This window comes from Erythranthe guttata, chromosome 6 (assembly GCF_056151865.1).
Source record: "Erythranthe guttata isolate IM_541 chromosome 6, IM_541, whole genome shotgun sequence".
NCBI classification, from domain to species: Eukaryota; Viridiplantae; Streptophyta; class Magnoliopsida; order Lamiales; family Phrymaceae; genus Erythranthe; species Erythranthe guttata.
The window spans coordinates 7420029-7437368 of record NC_142538.1 but is presented as its reverse complement, the minus strand read 5'-3'; the positions used below and the strand labels follow the sequence as shown (position 1 = coordinate 7437368).

The following is a 17340-nucleotide window of genomic DNA, read 5'->3' as shown; positions in this document are numbered from 1 at the left end:
TAAAAAGATATTGACACTTTGACAGGCTGGTAGGGTGGGTGGCATAATAGAGAGCAAATGGAGTCTTCCTATTGATTAAATGAATTAATAAATGGTCATTATGTCTATGCTTTCAAATAGTATGGTGGGGCTACACAATTCATTGCATGGTGAACCAAATGAAATATATATATTTATTTATACCATTGAGGGCAAATTTCAATTCTTTCCCTTATACTTTGTCGGAATAGTTTTACCCCTTCTACCCTCAATTGCATCAGTTTTACCTTGACAGCGTTGACTAAGCATTGAGTCAAGATAAGTAAATTACAAAAAAACGCCCTTTCAAAGCACCATATGCAGGTCTTTCTTTTTCTCTCTCACCCAAGAACGCACACTCTCTTCTCACACAGTCCTTGGAGATCTTCTTTCAGACATTCAATTTACCACAAAAGAGTACAAGCATTTACAGAAAGGGTAAATTACAAACACCCCCCTAAGGTATGGTCAAATTACAAAAACCCCCTTCTTGTTTGGATAATTACATCTACCCCCCTCAACTATGATTTTTTCTTACACCTCCACCCTTATTGTGCCAAATTCAATATAATCATCTAGATTCCGTGTAATGTGCTCTAGCTTGTATTCGTTTTGTGTAAAAATACAGTTTCCGATGCACTACAAACTGATATACACAAGCTAAAAATCACATATTATGATCATCTTACTTCATAATGTAGAGTTTGAATGGTATAAAACGGGTACAAAAGTGATAATATTTCATATAATCTCGAAGATTCCACTAAATTTGAAGAGCTGAGGGGGTGGTTGTAATTATCCAAACAAGAGGGGTGTTTTTGTAATTTGACCATACCTCAGGGGGGTGTTTGTAATTTACCCTTTACAGAAATAATCAAAAACTTACAAACATTTGTGTGGGAGAGTGTGTTTTTTTAAGTGAGAGAGAGAAAATTTAGAGGTGGTGCTTTGGGGTGGGTGTTTTTGTAATTTCCACACCTTTAACTAAACTGTGTCAGGGTAAGAGTTTGAAAACTAACGTTAGGGCTACATTAAGACAATTTTACAAGTGTAAGGGGGTAAATCAATTCAATCGAGAGTAGAAGGGGTAATATTATTTCTACCTGGAGTATAAGGAGTGAAAGTGGAATTTGCCCTACCATTGATTCACATACAAAAGATATGCACATCCGAATTGGTGTATGCATTGGTGTGTGCAGATGAACGTATTTTATGTATATTTCGTCATATGTAGCATAAATTTAATCGAGATACACAATCCTACTACTTTCATGGTTCACTAAAACGCGGTCAAGGATTTCGTCAAAGAAGGAAAGAAAGAAAAATGCGCTCAAAGAAAATTAACATAAACGAGACAATTATCACGAAACAATGTTCACATCTTTAAAAAAAAAAAACCGTAAAATCAAGAAGGAAAAACAAATGTCCTCCTCTAGCTCTTTCGCTTTCAAGGCCTCGTTATACATACAAGGAAGGGTTGTCTTCCAAGCATCCTACGAGTTAAAGAGTGATGACAAAATTAACGCCAAGTACCAAAAAGTAAACAACTTCCAAAACAAACCATTCGTCCTGAATAAGGTTAATAATCCGAGCATTCAAATTAGAATAATGATCACCATAAGTATATAACATATTGAAGAGGTATGCCCGTATGCAGGTACTTCTTTAGCAAGAGCATTACATAGAGCAATTCTTCGTCGTCCCAAATACACGAACTTGTTTCTTTACGGAACTTCCTCATCAAGCCTTTCTCCTCAAAATCAACGGTGATTTAAAAAAAATTAAGGTTGAGTAATCAAATCTTTCGCAGGTCGGTGGAAGTTAAATTAAAGCCTCGAAGCCATTATAAATAATACCAATTAAAATTTCAAAATACCGCAGCAAGAAAAGATGAAATCGAAAAAATCGGAAGCAATACACACAATCAGTGAAGAGAGGAACGAGAATTCGTCTATACAAGTATCTACCGTAACCAGATAAAGAAATAAGAAGATTATTACAGCTCTTATTTACAATACTAACCTGTAAACTTCGAAGAAGCCGGGAAGCATCCAATTCACATCGGAAACCCAAGTGGCAAAATGTAAAATACGTAATTTCAGAAGTAAAATTGGAAAATTATATGTACGAGGTAATTAACAAAAGCTGCAGTAAATTATGTTCATTAGTGAGACTTAATAAATTATTATGACATATAAAAGGCTTAGGTGGTGCTTGCAAAAACTTTTCCATAAACAGAAGTTAGAAGTTAGTGATTGTGAGTTAAGTTTAGAATACATGTAATTCTAAAATTTGGGATGTTTGCAAACATCATGGAAAATCAACTTAAGTAACCAATAGACAAGTTATAGTGTTTGCAAATAATAACTTTATTTTTTTAGCTTATATTAGTGAAGTATCTAAATTGTCCTAATAATTGAAATTTGGATAAGAAACATAAGGGTAAAAATGTCAAATGTATGTTTTTAATTTATTATAGAAGTGCTTTTAAATTGGAGAAGCAGCTCCCGAGATGCTTCTTAGGTTATGGCTTAAAGCTGCTTATTTTTAGAGAAGCAGAAGCAAAACTCATAAATTAGTTTCGAAAAGCTTTTGCAAACACCACCTTAGAAATAGTGGTTTAGTTCCATACTCGGCTTTTTGAAACTACTCGTAATGTACGTGACGAATACAAAATTAGAATAACTTGAATGAAAGATTAGAAGTTAAAAAGGAAACCGAAAGAAACCTTCACTACCAAGTTATCTCAATCAGTCGAACACATCTCCAAACCTTCAAAATCAAGACGCTCTGCACAAACAATTATGAACAAGACATAATTTTGCTAAAAAAAATATGAACATGACATTTACGGTAAAATGCGTACGTGGTATAGAACTTAATACAGTCAGAAAGAGAGAGAAGCTCTTATACATACATACGTACATAGTACATACACTCTCAGATGGCTCCACAAAGAGCTTACAAAATTCTACCGACAGATTTGTTTGCCTATCCAATACCTATTTCTACTCTGCAAAACAAGAGTTGAAAAAACAAAAAAAACGAACGGTCACAATTTCTCCAACAATCAAATCAACAAGTGTAGTTAGTTATATAGTATCATTCGTATCCGAAGAAAACTTATACCGGACAAAAAAAATCCAAAAAGACAATAATTAGTCTAAGTAAGCTTATTTTAAACGTCTGCTATTTGTTTAAAGAGCTGATAAACTGTTACGTCTTATTTTTCAAAATTTACACACCGAAAGAAACACTCATCGACCAAAAAGATTGATCTTATTCTTACTCCGACTCAAAATCAAGAATCATAAAAAATGCCAATTAAAATTCATTTACTACATCCATAAACATCAAATGGATCATCTCTTATTTTCTTTTAATTCCTAAAATCCTTCATTTAAACTAATTTAAATATATATATTAATTAAATATCCAATTAAACATGTATTCAAAATAAATAAATTAATAAAAACAAAAAAAAAATGCAATTAAAAAAAATATAGACCTTCAGTATGGTGTCTAACGAGTGCAAAATATCCAAGAACAGCACAAACGGCAGCAACAATATTCCCTTCCTTGATCAAGACCCTGACAACAAACCCAGTAATCTCAGCCGTCAATTTCTTACCCTCGAGAACAAGAGTTTTTCTGGGCTTCCCACAAAAGGTCAGCAGCACGAGCACGGTTATCCACGTCACCAGGGTTGCCGGAACTGCAACGGCCAGCGCCGCCACCATCGACAGAACACCGAAACACGCGCCCAGCAGCACCGATCCGTACAGAGCAGACCACGCGGAAGAAGAGGATGATGATTCACGGATTTCATACCAGGAGAGAACGGATTTGAGGAGATTCCATGAGAGAGAAAGGAGTACTGTGTAAACGGAGACGAAGAGACAAACCCATGTTCTTCTTTTGCTCATCAGTTTTAGGAGTAACATTTTCTTGAATTGGGGTTTTTTTCTTTCTTTTTTTTTTCTTTTCTTTTTTCTGTTTCTTCTTCTTCCAGAATAAAATGTTGGGAAGTATGAAAAGGAAAGTCTAAGAAATTTGTAATAGGTGACAATTATTGACTGGAAATTTATTTATGGTGTCTGGTTGAAAAATATAAGTCTCATCTCAGACGATTATTTTTCGAGGTTGGTCAAAGTCTTCTAAATTTTAATTTCTCTTTTTTTTTTTTTCTTTTCTTTTTATTAGTTTTATTTTTTATTTTTGCAAAGATGGTCAAAGTCAGATATTTAAGGACTCGAGATTTTTGTTGTGGGTGTATTCGAGACCGAAAAACACCGGGTGATTTCATGGATATGTACAAATAATCATCCATTAAGCAAATATATATATATATATATATATATGAGTGTATGTTATTATCCGTAGATAATGATGTATAATCATGAGTGTATTTCACTGAGTGTAGCCTGCGCCAGGGTGTCATTTGATGATTTATCCCTTCAATTATGCATATATAATTATTTAGTTTACCCAAATTTTATTAATTAGTCCACCCAAAATTTAAATTACTGGAAAAAAAGACATCATTTATTAATAATTTGTCCATCAAAATCCAAATTAAGCAAAAAAAAAAAAAACAAACTCTATGTTTGTTCGTTTTCTATTTTCTGATTTTGTCACAAAAAAATCCTCAAAAAAAAAAATACGGAACCACTGGACTCCGAACTCAGAAAAATTGAAGTCCACCCTATAATAAATTTCTGGACTCACCACCGAGTGTAGTATCTACGGAAGTGTATTCGAGGGTGCGGATGTAGCGTAGAGATTGGGATAAGAATATGAGTGTGATGGAATATTGGCCAAATTTAATAAAGTAGATAAAAGCTGCTGGCTCCACTTATGCTGTTGTTTCACTTTGAATCTTCAATTGATGCTCCTTTTATGTATTCACTTTTATTTTATTTTTTTGTATATATAATGATGTTGAAATTGGAATGTAGATACACAATAGAAATTTACCCAATGTATTTACTTTATTGGATGTAAAGCATCTTCAAGAGATGTACTATATACTGAATTTTAGCAAATTTTACAATTTTTGATAAATAAATAAAAAATAGAGCTCCAACAGCTGTTTTATATTATAAATATATTTTAAATTCCACTTTTTAAATTTGAAAGACCAAGCTGTGAAATGGCAAAAAATATAATAATTATGTATAAAAAAACATATTGTAATGAGTAGTGTGTCAAAAGTGATGTGTTAAAATATAAATGACCATTGTTGGAGTGAGTCAGAAAAAGTGGTGTGCTAAAACACTGTTCATTGTGCATAATTTATAAAAAGTGACAAATTTTAGAATAGCTGCTGGAGTTGCTCTTAAATGAACAATGTTTTAGCACATGATTAATTAAACAGTTGAACTTTGTTTGATGTTTGATATCCGCAATAACTTGTTGGACAGATCCGCAAATATTATGTTATCATGATTTATCTTGTCTTATATTACTTATGAGGGAGTTTTTTTGTTGAATGTCAAAAGATCTAATAAAATAATTGAGTTTTCATTGAATTATTTAATCTTATCTTAACTATTTTTTTCTTGTCAACCAAACGAGGACTAAAAGGATTGTTTAACAGATTTTCTATCTTTTTTTACATCAGCTACTTTTGTCAATCTTCCTTTGAATGGTTCACTAAAACGTGCTTAAACACAAAACTCCGAGTCAATGTAAGGGGCATATTTGTCATTTGAGCATCCGAGATCTTACTGCTTGAAGCATAACCTCTGAACTTGAATTCGCAAAACTATCTAAAAGGGTAAACGAAGACAAAAACATAAAATAAATCGTACGAAATGCTGAAGAAAGTCGCAATCTGGTAATGTACGTGATGTTTACAAATAATCATTGGCATTATTGCGCTCTTTAGGATGCAAGTACATAAATCGGCAAACATGAGGACGGTGGTAAACTCATTTAGTTACATAAAACCATGGTTGAGGAAACACTAATATTCACTCCAAATAACAGATCCCGTAATAATACACACAAAAGCCACCAAATGTAACAAGCCATAAACGAGACAATCATCGCGAAACAACGTCCAAATCATTAAAAAACGTACAATCAAGAAAAAAAATAATAGGATCAAGTGAGGTCGTCCTCCTCTAGCTCTTTCGCTTTCACGGCCTCCTTCACTCTCAATAGAAGGGTTGTCTTCCAAGCATCCTATGAGTTAAAGAGTAATGGCAAAAGTTATATCAAGTACCAAAAGTACACAACTTCGGTTATAGAACAGATTAAGTTTAATCCGAGCATTCGAATTAACTAGTATTCACCATAAATATAACGTATTGAAAAGTTATGCAGGTAGTGTTTAGCACGAGCATTTTCTCATCGCAAATGTAAGAACTTGTTCTAATGATGCAAAATGTCGAAACCAAGTGAAAAAGGAAGCAAATGAAAAGGCAGAAGCAAGTTCAGTGACAAACGATGTTTCTAGATTCATCTTAAGGGAGTGTATTTGCAGCAGATATAGGGTTTTCTAATGAATCTCCACATTTTCAGTGATATTTTAAAGATTGCCTTTTAATAACGATTCGTAATCAAACCTTCCATAAAAAAATAAAAAAAAACCGGTGACTATCAGAAAGTAAAAATCCACGATAGGGATAAAAAAGGACTAACTGCCATAACCCAAAAGAGATGGACCCTCATTGGCTTTACCATAATAAAACATAATAAACAAAAGTGAGTTGAAAAAAGATAATAACAGAATAATTGGATTACCAGCTGGGTCATGCTGTCAAATTCCTTGACAGCATCAGTGAACTTAGCAATATCTTCTTCATCAACTGCAGCAGCTAACTCCTGCACCATATATATAATAATATAATATATCATCAGGTCACACCATATGGATTATAAATAATAATACGACCCATGGAAAAGCAATGGTACAACAAGTTTAAAGATAAGAAAACGTCCATTTGTTAAAAAATGAAGATGCACTCTGATAGATGAAGAACAAAAGTAAAGAGAAGACGGTAAATGAAACTGACGTTTAGGAGCCATGACATACCGATAACAATTTGTATTCACGTGTTCCAGAAAACGTGGGATCCAAGTCCTACAAATGAATACGAAAAAATATGCACGTCGTTAGCTCATATATAAACAAAAGTATTTAATTGCAAATCAGTACAGAAACAAGGTAGTACCTGGTATCTCTCTAATGCATTGGTAATTGCAACAACGTCACCCTTGCAGAGCTGGCAAATACCAGCATTAAGAAGGTGCCCTTTAACTCCATACTTCAGCAAGTTATTATTGAGAGACTGCCGTGCTATATCTTCATAAATATCGATGGATTTCTGATATCTGAGAAAAAACGTAGATCCATGAACCAAGCACACTAAAGAACTTTGTTGAACATAAACTTCCAGACTTGCAAAGCTTGGACTATTATTATTTCTGTAATCTGTAGTACTACTCTTGCCAGCTTGTATGAAACAGACACTAAAGTTTAACCAAGATAAAACTCAATAGATGGACACCGTTATTTGAATACAACTAAATGCATCTATGGTAGTATTAGTATATAATAGAACCAAAAAACAATTCAAGTTACTAAGATGAAACTCTTAAGATAATGAGGACAATGTTGATAATTTGTTTGAATAATGGATGCGGATGTTGACCATTGCTTCATTTTTGAGAGATGGGGAATTTATCTTTCACAATGGTATTTGTTAGCAGGACATAGCAATTGACAGCCAACTGTTGAAGTAACATTTATGTTGTAAATAAAGAGAGATTGATGCAATTTTTATCGATCAGAGAAATTTATTTTTCACAAAGTTGTGTCTTAGCACTTAGCAAGAACTGTCAATTGATATCTATGCATTCTAGTTATAGTGACGTTGCAAGCAAATAGCGATTGCAATTGACAAAAAAGAAAAGCTAAGAACATATACTTGCATTTTGGTCAATGATACTATAAATTCACATGTATGCATAATTTAAATGAAGTGCACGACATGCAATTAAAGCTACTCTTCTAAATCATATCACGAACAAATTGGAAAATGGACAGAATCAGTTCATATTTATGAAGCAAAAAATTAAAATAAAGGAAATGATGAAAGTGGCAACATGTCGTTATGTGGAGATAGAGAAGGCAAACTAACTGTTCCAGTTGAGCAGCATATTGAGCAATTTTCTGTTTGCACTGGTTTGCGGATGTTGTTACATCTTCACTTTGGAAGAGATCAGCAGCTCTCTCATAGTAAACAATAGCCTGCTCCAGGTTCTGTTCTTGCTCATACAACTCTGCAATTTCCTGCAAAGGGAATATCTCAAGATATTATCTTTGAATTTACTTAACGACGTGACAAAATTGTTTTAATTGACATCCTTAAGTAAGGAGGGATTAGTTATTCATCCTTATTTGTACAGAACTAAAAGGCTAAGATGAACTTAAATAGATATCGACATATTTCTGAAGTTTTTACCTTATAATATCTGGCAGACATATTAAGCCTTCCAATATCCAGAAATAAGTTTACTGATTGCTCTAGGCAAGGTATTGCCTCTGCAAAATCCAATGTGAATTAATGGAAGAATGCAGACAACTTCATAGCATGAGAATGCAGGGACAAAATTGACCAAAATGACATCCATTGTATGTTACTCGTGTAAACACAACCCTCACAAAGTTGAAAAACCAAATTGGATCTTGGAACGAGAACAACAAAATATGTGTGTGCTGCTTTACTAAAGAACACACAAGTAATTGCCCATACGCAACACTTATCTTCATACCTTTTGCGTTGCCTTTTTTGTAGCAGTGAGCAGCATCAGCATACGAGTTAGCAGCTTCATGTTTACTGTCCAACTACAAATAAAAATTGGGATAAGAACGATGTGCTAAGAACCACTAAACGGGAGGGGAGAGAAAAATCCACAAGCCTGCAGAAAACGTACCTTCAAGTGGCAGTTAGCCAACTTAACATACACGGCTCCAGCTTGATCCCCTGATAAGAAAAAATATTTTAAATTTCAAGGAATCAGAACAATTATTGAAACATACTCTATACATGCAACCAAGACTAACAAGGATATTTCCATAAACGGCAAATACTTGTGATTTCTTTATCTTTCTAACAAGATGGGTTCTAGAAGATTATATCAGCTGCCGAAATCCATCTAAATCAAGTTCCCATAAAAGCGCAACACAAAACAATGAACTAATCAAAAGCTGCAAATGCACGAATCACTAATCAGTCCAGTATTCCAGTGAGACATCAAATAAAACCTGGAATGCATCAGATAAAACCTGGAATGCCTTGAATTTAGATAAAGGAAAACGCCAAAGAAAATATTTTCCTCGTTTGGTTTTCCAAATAACACGAACTCACAAAGTAAATATTTGCACCATATGATTATGAGAGATATTCGCAGACCTCTATCCATTTTTTTCTATATTCAATCGCCTAAAATTGATATAAAAGGTATGCAAATACCAGGATTTTGTATCTAAACTTTTCCAATTCGTCATCTGCCTCAATAAAACCCAGATCCAAACATAAAATCATCAGGAAATCCAATCCATACCTAAGAAACTTATAAGAGATCATGAATGATTTGCACCTTTTTCAGCAGTTAACTTTTTTTCTAAGGTAAATGACGGAAATTATTACAATCACATCAAATTAAATTCCACAAAATAAATGAGAAAAGTCCACCGATCAATTGGAATTGGGTAATACGCATAAAAAAAATTAAAAAAATTACATGATTTGGCGAGCTTGAAAGCATTGGCGGCTTTATCGAACAAATCTGCGGCGTCTTCGTGTTTAGAGCCGAAGATGCCCCAGCCGCTGAGCTTCTTCTCTGCTTTCTTCTCGAAATCTTCGCCTCTGGCCACATGATCGCCCATTGTTAATTCCTTAAAAATGGTGGTCTGTGTTGCTGGATTTTGAAGGAAAACGAAAGAGTAAAGGAAAATGAATCAGAACAGAGAAAATGGGGGATGGGAGTGGAGATATCAAAAATGATTAATCATTTTTGCTATTGTCAAAAAAAGCACTTCTTGTTGACTTTTTGACTTTGTTGTATCAGCAGTTGAGTTGTGTATATATTGATTGCTTCAGCCCAATAGATTTTTTTTGGGCTCAAAATATTTAACGTTTAATCGGCCTAAGGTTTTAGAAATAGAAACTACAGAAAAACGCAATTATGCTAATTGTTACAGGGGTTAATTTACCACCGAAATTTTCCCACCGTACGGCCTGATTTACGCACTAAATCAGTCAGCCTACTCAGCACTTCCTCACGCAAACGTATGGCACCATTGTTCTATCAAATGAACAGCAACAATCACAAGTATGCAGCGGAAATCGAACAACACAAGCAATTTACGAGCAACGCTCAACCTTTATTAATTCACTCACGAACAATACAAGGAAAGCCCTTGGTGCACACACAAAATCCTCACAACAGATGCTATTGATTGCAATCAGAGTCACTCTCTATGGCTGGTTCGGATTTGTGCACTCAAGGGCCAATAAATACAAGTTACAATGCAGTTTACTCACTAAACTGCCAAGGGACACATGGCGGCACGCAGGCCAGCCACTTGGCTCACTAATCTAACATAAAGGGACGGTTTTCTAAGCCTTTGCTGATGCCAACCGCTCCGCAACTGCCTTCCTTAACTTCCCGAGTCAATTAGCTGCCCGGCTTGCCCAATCGGCGCTCACGCACGCCCAAGGATCGAATCCGCCCGCACGCGTTTAATTCAGCCCGCTTGCCTTGTCAACACTTGCCATGCTTTTCTCGGCCAAGCACCTCAATGCTTGCCAATCACTCGAAACCCTTGCCTTGTATTTCTCGGCCAAGCACCTCAATACTTGCCCAACTTTCGGCCACCGTTTGGCCCATGTGTAGCTTGCCTTGTGCCAACATTTCTTGGCACCATTTCTTTGACTACACGGTCTTTGGCACGCCCGCACATCGGGCTGCCTTCATCGACTTGCCCACGCTTGTCAAGTCGTGGTCGATTTCCTTCGAACGCTCGTTTGCCCAAGTTATCGGCCGCATGCCGATCACTGCCCACGCTTGTCCGCATTTGCTGCCGAGCAACGCCCGTGCCAGCCACAAGTAATCTCGATCACCGTTCCCACTTGAACCAAGCCGGTCCTTGCTTTCTCGGACAAAACACCCCGAATGCTTGTCCGACACTCGACCACTCATTGGCCGATTGTGTGGCTGTCTTGTGCCAACCTTCACTTGGCACCATTTATCGGTCATGACTCGGCCACACTCGAGTCATTACCGATACCACCGATTAAGGGGGTAACAGACCTCCCCCACCAACGATGTTCGACGCCCTCGTCGAACCGACACCATCGGCTTCAGCTTTCCCTCGTTTCCACTTGTCTTGCCACCGTACACGATTGTGCTTGATCCACAGCACCACATCGAATCCCAACTCCCAAGTCTGATCCCACGAACTTCCCACAAATTCTTTCAGCCCTCGGAAAAACGAACGCCAACCACGTTCAAACGGCAGCACCCAACCACAAATGAAAATACTAGTTTTTGGCACAACTAGTACTTTATCTCGATTGCCCCGCCAATCAAGAAAGGAGACTTCCAACCCACGAAAATCACCCAAGCACAGCTTCCATTTCACCCACAACAGAAACCAACCAACCAAATATCCAACACGCAACGCAAACTCAGAAAATACCACATTTCGAACCCACAAATCATGCCACACACGGCAGCAACTTAGAACAAAAGTAAGGCCACCATGCCCATTCAAAAGCCCAAATGAATACCTCAACTTGCCTTCAGCCCTTGTCTCATTTCTCGGCAATGCACGTACAAGCAAACCAGCCCGAGAATTCACCGTCTTGTTTCGAACGGCTGCAATTAGGCTCGATGACTCCTCGTCGTTCGATTTTGCCTCCAATTGCACCGCAGCCAACATTTCTACCGGTCTCTTTCCCGCCTTTGCTTTCGTCACGTACGAGCATTCGACGAAGCATGGACTCTCTTTGTCCATAATCATTAGCCCTCCGAGAAATGGTATCACCGCAGCCTTGGCAGCAAGTAGGAACTCTTGCCCCAAAATCACATCGAAATCATCTAGTGGTACGGCAGTCAATCCGCACTGCCCTTTCCAAGAACCGATCACAAGATCGACATCGGTTCTGCCTTTCACCGGCCCCGCTTCTGAATTCACAGCCTTCACTTGACTTGCATGTTTTGAGAGAGTCAAGCCCGGCTTCTTGACTTCTCTCTCGGCAACGAAGTTGTGAGTTGCTCCCGAATCAACCATCGCATTCACTTCTTTGCTATTGATCAGCACCGAGGCATACATCAAGCCCTTGGTGCCGTTTGGTGCCTTGTCCACGACCAAAGCACTCAGCAACTGAATCGGATTCGCACGCCTCGTTTCGTCCGAATCCTCACTATCCGACTCCCGCATCAAAGCATTCAACTTGCTCTTCTTAGGACAGTCCCTCATCCGGTGGTTGCCGTCACATAGAAAGCAGCCCCGGTTTTGCTTGTTGACGACGGGCTGTCCAACGGTCTTCGTTTGTACCGAGGACCCTTCGCCATCACCGCTCTCTTTCTGCTTCCAATTTCGGCCACCCTTGCCACCGAACTTCTTTCCCTTGGACTTATCCCTCTTCGAGCCTTCCTTATCGGAATCATCGGCCCCCATCACCTTGTAATCGACAAGTCGGTCCGCTGCCGAGATGGCACTTGGCAGATCCTTCACACCTTGTCTCCGCAACTCGGTTTGAGCCCATGGCTGCAAGCCAGCCATGAAGTTGAACAGCTTATCTTCATCGGACATGTCACGTATGTCAAGGAGCAGAGAACTGAATTCTTTGACATACTCTCTCACACTTCCCTTGTGCTTCAATTGCCGAAGGGATTCCCTTGCCAACCAACTCGTGTTGCAAGGAAGGAATTGTTCTTTCAACTCCCTCTTCAACGATTCCCAGGTTTCAATTTTGTCCCGATTGGCACTAGCATCGTCGGAAAGACGTGCTCGCCACCACAACTTCGCATCACCCGACAAGTACATGCTTGTAATGGTCACCTTCTCTTGATCGGACACATTCGCTGCCTGGAAATAGTTCTCCATGTCCCAAAGGAAGTTTTCTAACTCCTTTGCGCTACGTGCACCACCAAACGTAGCAGGTTCGGGCACCCGTACTTTGGACGACGACGATCTGCCCTCAACAGCACTCGACGTCCCCTCACGAATCGCCCGTTTCACCACAGCCAAATCCGTCAAAACCGTCTCCAACTTGGCTTCAACAGCATCATTTAGCAACCCAAGATCTTCAGCAGCACTTGCCATCCTAGTCTCCACAAATTCTGGTAGATCGGCTATGGATTTGGATAGCCGTTCGAACGCTTGTTGCCCATCAACAAGTTGTTGGAGAATAGGGGTTGCTCTCAGATCAACGGGCGGCCCAACAAGAGTCTCAAGACGTTGCAACCTCGCTTCCAAATCGAGCAACGCTGCTCGTGTAGGATTCATCATTGAGGAAGAACCCGAATCTTCCATGTCGAAGAACACCGTTCAGAACCCGAGAACCGGGCTCTGATACCAACTGTTACAGGGGTTAATTTACCACCGAAATTTTCCCATCGTACGGCCTGATTTACGCACTAAATCAGTCAGCCTACTCAGCACTTCCTCACGCAAACGTATGGCACCATTGTTCTATCAAATGAACAGCAACAATCACAAGTATGCAGCGGAAATCGAACAACACAAGCAATTTACGAGCAACGCTCAACCTTTATTAATTCACTCACGAACAATACAAGGAAAGCCCTTGGTGCACACACAAAATCCTCACAACAGATGCTATTGATTGCAATCTGAGTCACTCTCTATGGCTGGTTCGGATTTGTGCACTCAAGGGCCAATAAATACAAGTTACAATGCAGTTTACTCACTAAACTGCCAAGGGACACATGGCGGCACGCAGGCCAGCCACTTGGCTCACTAATCTAACATAAAGGGACGGTTTTCTAAGCCTTTGCTGATGCCAACCGCTCCGCAACTGCCTTCCTTAACTTCCCGAGTCAATTAGCTGTCCGGCTTGCCCAATCGGCGCTCACGCACGCCCAAGGATCGAATCCGCCCGCACGCGTTTAATTCAGCCCGCTTGCCTTGTCAACACTTGCCATGCTTTTCTCGGCCAAGCACCTCAATGCTTGCCAATCACTCGAAACCCTTGCCTTGTATTTCTCGGCCAAGCACCTCAATACTTGCCCAACTTTCGGCCACCGTTTGGCCCATGTGTAGCTTGCCTTGTGCCAACATTTCTTGGCACCATTTCTTTGACTACACGGTCTTTGGCACGCCCGCACATCGGGCTGCCTTCATCGACTTGCCCACGCTTGTCAAGTCGTGGTCGATTTCCTTCGAACGCTCGTTTGCCCAAGTTATCGGCCGCATGCCGATCACTGCCCACGCTTGTCCGCATTTGCTGCCGAGCAACGCCCGTGCCAGCCACAAGTAATCTCGATCACCGTTCCCACTTGAACCAAGCCGGTCCTTGCTTTCTCGGACAAAACACCCCGAATGCTTGTCCGACACTCGACCACTCATTGGCCGATTGTGTGGCTGTCTTGTGCCAACCTTCACTTGGCACCATTTATCGGTCATGACTCGGCCACACTCGAGTCATTACCGATACCACCGATTAAGGGGGTAACAGACCTCCCCCACCAACGATGTTCGACGCCCTCGTCGAACCGACACCATCGGCTTCAGCTTTCCCTCGTTTCCACTTGTCTTGCCACCGTACACGATTGTGCTTGATCCACAGCACCACATCGAATCCCAACTCCCAAGTCTGATCCCACGAACTTCCCACAAATTCTTTCAGCCCTCGGAAAAACGAACGCCAACCACGTTCAAACGGCAGCACCCAACCACAAATGAAAATACTAGTTTTTGGCACAACTAGTACTTTATCTCGATTGCCCCGCCAATCAAGAAAGGAGACTTCCAACCCACGAAAATCACCCAAGCACAGCTTCCATTTCACCCACAACAGAAACCAACCAACCAAATATCCAACACGCAACGCAAACTCAGAAAATACCACATTTCGAACCCACAAATCATGCCACACACGGCAGCAACTTAGAACAAAAGTAAGGCCACCATGCCCATTCAAAAGCCCAAATGAATACCTCAACTTGCCTTCAGCCCTTGTCTCATTTCTCGGCAATGCACGTACAAGCAAACCAGCCCGAGAATTCACCGTCTTGTTTCGAACGGCTGCAATTAGGCTCGATGACTCCTCGTCGTTCGATTCTGCCTCCAATTGCACCGCAGCCAACATTTCTACCGGTCTCTTTCCCGCCTTTGCTTTCGTCACGTACGAGCATTCGACGAAGCATGGACTCTCTTTGTCCATAATCATTAGCCCTCCGAGAAATGGTATCACCGCAGCCTTGGCAGCAAGTAGGAACTCTTGCCCCAAAATCACATCGAAATCATCTAGTGGTACGGCAGTCAATCCGCACTGCCCTTTCCAAGAACCGATCACAAGATCGACATCGGTTCTGCCTTTCACCGGCCCCGCTTCTGAATTCACAGCCTTCACTTGACTTGCATGTTTTGAGAGAGTCAAGCCCGGCTTCTTGACTTCTCTCTCGGCAACGAAGTTGTGAGTTGCTCCCGAATCAACCATCGCATTCACTTCTTTGCTATTGATCAGCACCGAGGCATACATCAAGCCCTTGGTGCCGTTTGGTGCCTTGTCCACGACCAAAGCACTCAGCAACTGAATCGGATTCGCACGCCTCGTTTCGTCCGAATCCTCACTATCCGACTCCCGCATCAAAGCATTCAACTTGCTCTTCTTAGGACAGTCCCTCATCCGGTGGTTGCCGTCACATAGAAAGCAGCCCCGGTTTTGCTTGTTGACGACGGGCTGTCCAACGGTCTTCGTTTGTACCGAGGACCCTTCGCCATCACCGCTCTCTTTCTGCTTCCAATTTCGGCCACCCTTGCCACCGAACTTCTTTCCCTTGGACTTATCCCTCTTCGAGCCTTCCTTATCGGAATCATCGGCCCCCATCACCTTGTAATCGACAAGTCGGTCCGCTGCCGAGATGGCACTTGGCAGATCCTTCACACCTTGTCTCCGCAACTCGGTTTGAGCCCATGGCTGCAAGCCAGCCATGAAGTTGAACAGCTTATCTTCATCGGACATGTCACGTATGTCAAGGAGCAGAGAACTGAATTCTTTGACATACTCTCTCACACTTCCCTTGTGCTTCAATTGCCGAAGGGATTCCCTTGCCAACCAACTCGTGTTGCAAGGAAGGAATTGTTCTTTCAACTCCCTCTTCAACGATTCCCAGGTTTCAATTTTGTCCCGATTGGCACTAGCATCGTCGGAAAGACGTGCTCGCCACCACAACTTCGCATCACCCGACAAGTACATGCTTGTAATGGTCACCTTCTCTTGATCGGACACATTCGCTGCCTGGAAATAGTTCTCCATGTCCCAAAGGAAGTTTTCTAACTCCTTTGCGCTACGTGCACCACCAAACGTAGCAGGTTCGGGCACCCGTACTTTGGACGACGACGATCTGCCCTCAACAGCACTCGACGTCCCCTCACGAATCGCCCGTTTCACCACAGCCAAATCCGTCAAAACCGTCTCCAACTTGGCTTCAACAGCATCATTTAGCAACCCAAGATCTTCAGCAGCACTTGCCATCCTAGTCTCCACAAATTCTGGTAGATCGGCTATGGATTTGGATAGCCGTTCGAACGCTTGTTGCCCATCAACAAGTTGTTGGAGAATAGGGGTTGCTCTCAGATCAACGGGCGGCCCAACAAGAGTCTCAAGACGTTGCAACCTCGCTTCCAAATCGAGCAACGCTGCTCGTGTAGGATTCATCATTGAGGAAAAACCCGAATCTTCCATGTCGAAGAACACCGTTCAGAACCCGAGAACCGGGCTCTGATACCAACTGTTACAGGGGTTAATTTACCACCGAAATTTTCCCATCGTACGGCCTGATTTACGCACTAAATCAGTCAGCCTACTCAGCACTTCCTCACGCAAACGTATGGCACCATTGTTCTATCAAATGAACAGCAACAATCACAAGTATGCAGCGGAAATCGAACAACACAAGCAATTTACGAGCAACGCTCAACCTTTATTAATTCACTCACGAACAATACAAGGAAAGCCCTTGGTGCACACACAAAATCCTCACAACAGATGCTATTGATTGCAATCTGAGTCACTCTCTATGGCTGGTTCGGATTTGTGCACTCAAGGGCCA

The 17340-nt window shown here is 40.6% G+C and overlaps 2 protein-coding genes across 3 annotated transcripts; both read right to left on the bottom strand.

Annotated features, from left to right (window-relative positions):
• Positions 1-1341: 1341 nt before the first annotated feature.
• Positions 1342-4162, bottom strand: LOC105960401 (uncharacterized). Of its 2 annotated transcripts, XM_088819772.1 has the most exons (3): positions 3527-4082; positions 2041-2808; positions 1342-1511 (listed from the first exon to the last, which is right to left on the bottom strand). In XM_088819772.1, exons 1-2 carry the CDS (start codon positions 3960-3962, stop codon positions 2765-2767), a joined length of 480 nt encoding a protein of 159 aa, XP_088675898.1. In that variant the 5' UTR covers positions 3963-4082; the 3' UTR covers positions 1342-1511; positions 2041-2764. The 2 variants fall into 2 exon arrangements, with proteins under 2 accessions (XP_088675898.1, XP_012840022.1); XM_012984568.2 differs by lacking the exons at positions 1342-1511; positions 2041-2808 and adding an exon at positions 2838-3031 and having other exon boundaries at positions 3527-4162.
• Positions 4163-5872: 1710 nt separating this feature from the next.
• LOC105960400 (alpha-soluble NSF attachment protein) lies at positions 5873-10139 on the bottom strand. The gene is made up of 9 exons (XM_012984567.2): positions 9775-10139; positions 8965-9014; positions 8803-8875; positions 8493-8572; positions 8169-8320; positions 7200-7359; positions 7061-7108; positions 6769-6849; positions 5873-6207 (listed from the first exon to the last, which is right to left on the bottom strand). The coding sequence occupies exons 1-9, from the start codon at positions 9917-9919 to the stop codon at positions 6127-6129; spliced, it is 870 nt and encodes a 289-aa protein (XP_012840021.1). The 5' UTR covers positions 9920-10139; the 3' UTR covers positions 5873-6126.
• Between the last annotated feature and the right edge of the window lie 7201 nt (positions 10140-17340).

Excerpts from the sequence above, each read along its gene's own strand:
- LOC105960401 (XM_088819772.1), bottom strand. The coding sequence starts at position 3,962 with ATGTTACTCCTAAAACTGATGAGCAAAAGAAGAACATGGGTTTGTCTC. Across the intron at positions 2,809-3,526 it reads CGTTAGACACCATACTGAAG|AGCGTCTTGATTTTGAAGGT; the intron begins GTCTATATTTTT and ends TTGTTTGTGCAG.
- LOC105960400 (XM_012984567.2), bottom strand. The coding sequence starts at position 9,919 with ATGGGCGATCATGTGGCCAGAGGCGAAGATTTCGAGAAGAAAGCAGAG. Across the intron at positions 7,360-8,168 it reads TATGCTGCTCAACTGGAACA|ATATCAGAAATCCATCGATA; the intron begins GTTAGTTTGCCT and ends GTTTTTTCTCAG. Across the intron at positions 6,850-7,060 it reads GTGAATACAAATTGTTATCG|GAGTTAGCTGCTGCAGTTGA; the intron begins GTATGTCATGGC and ends TATATGGTGCAG.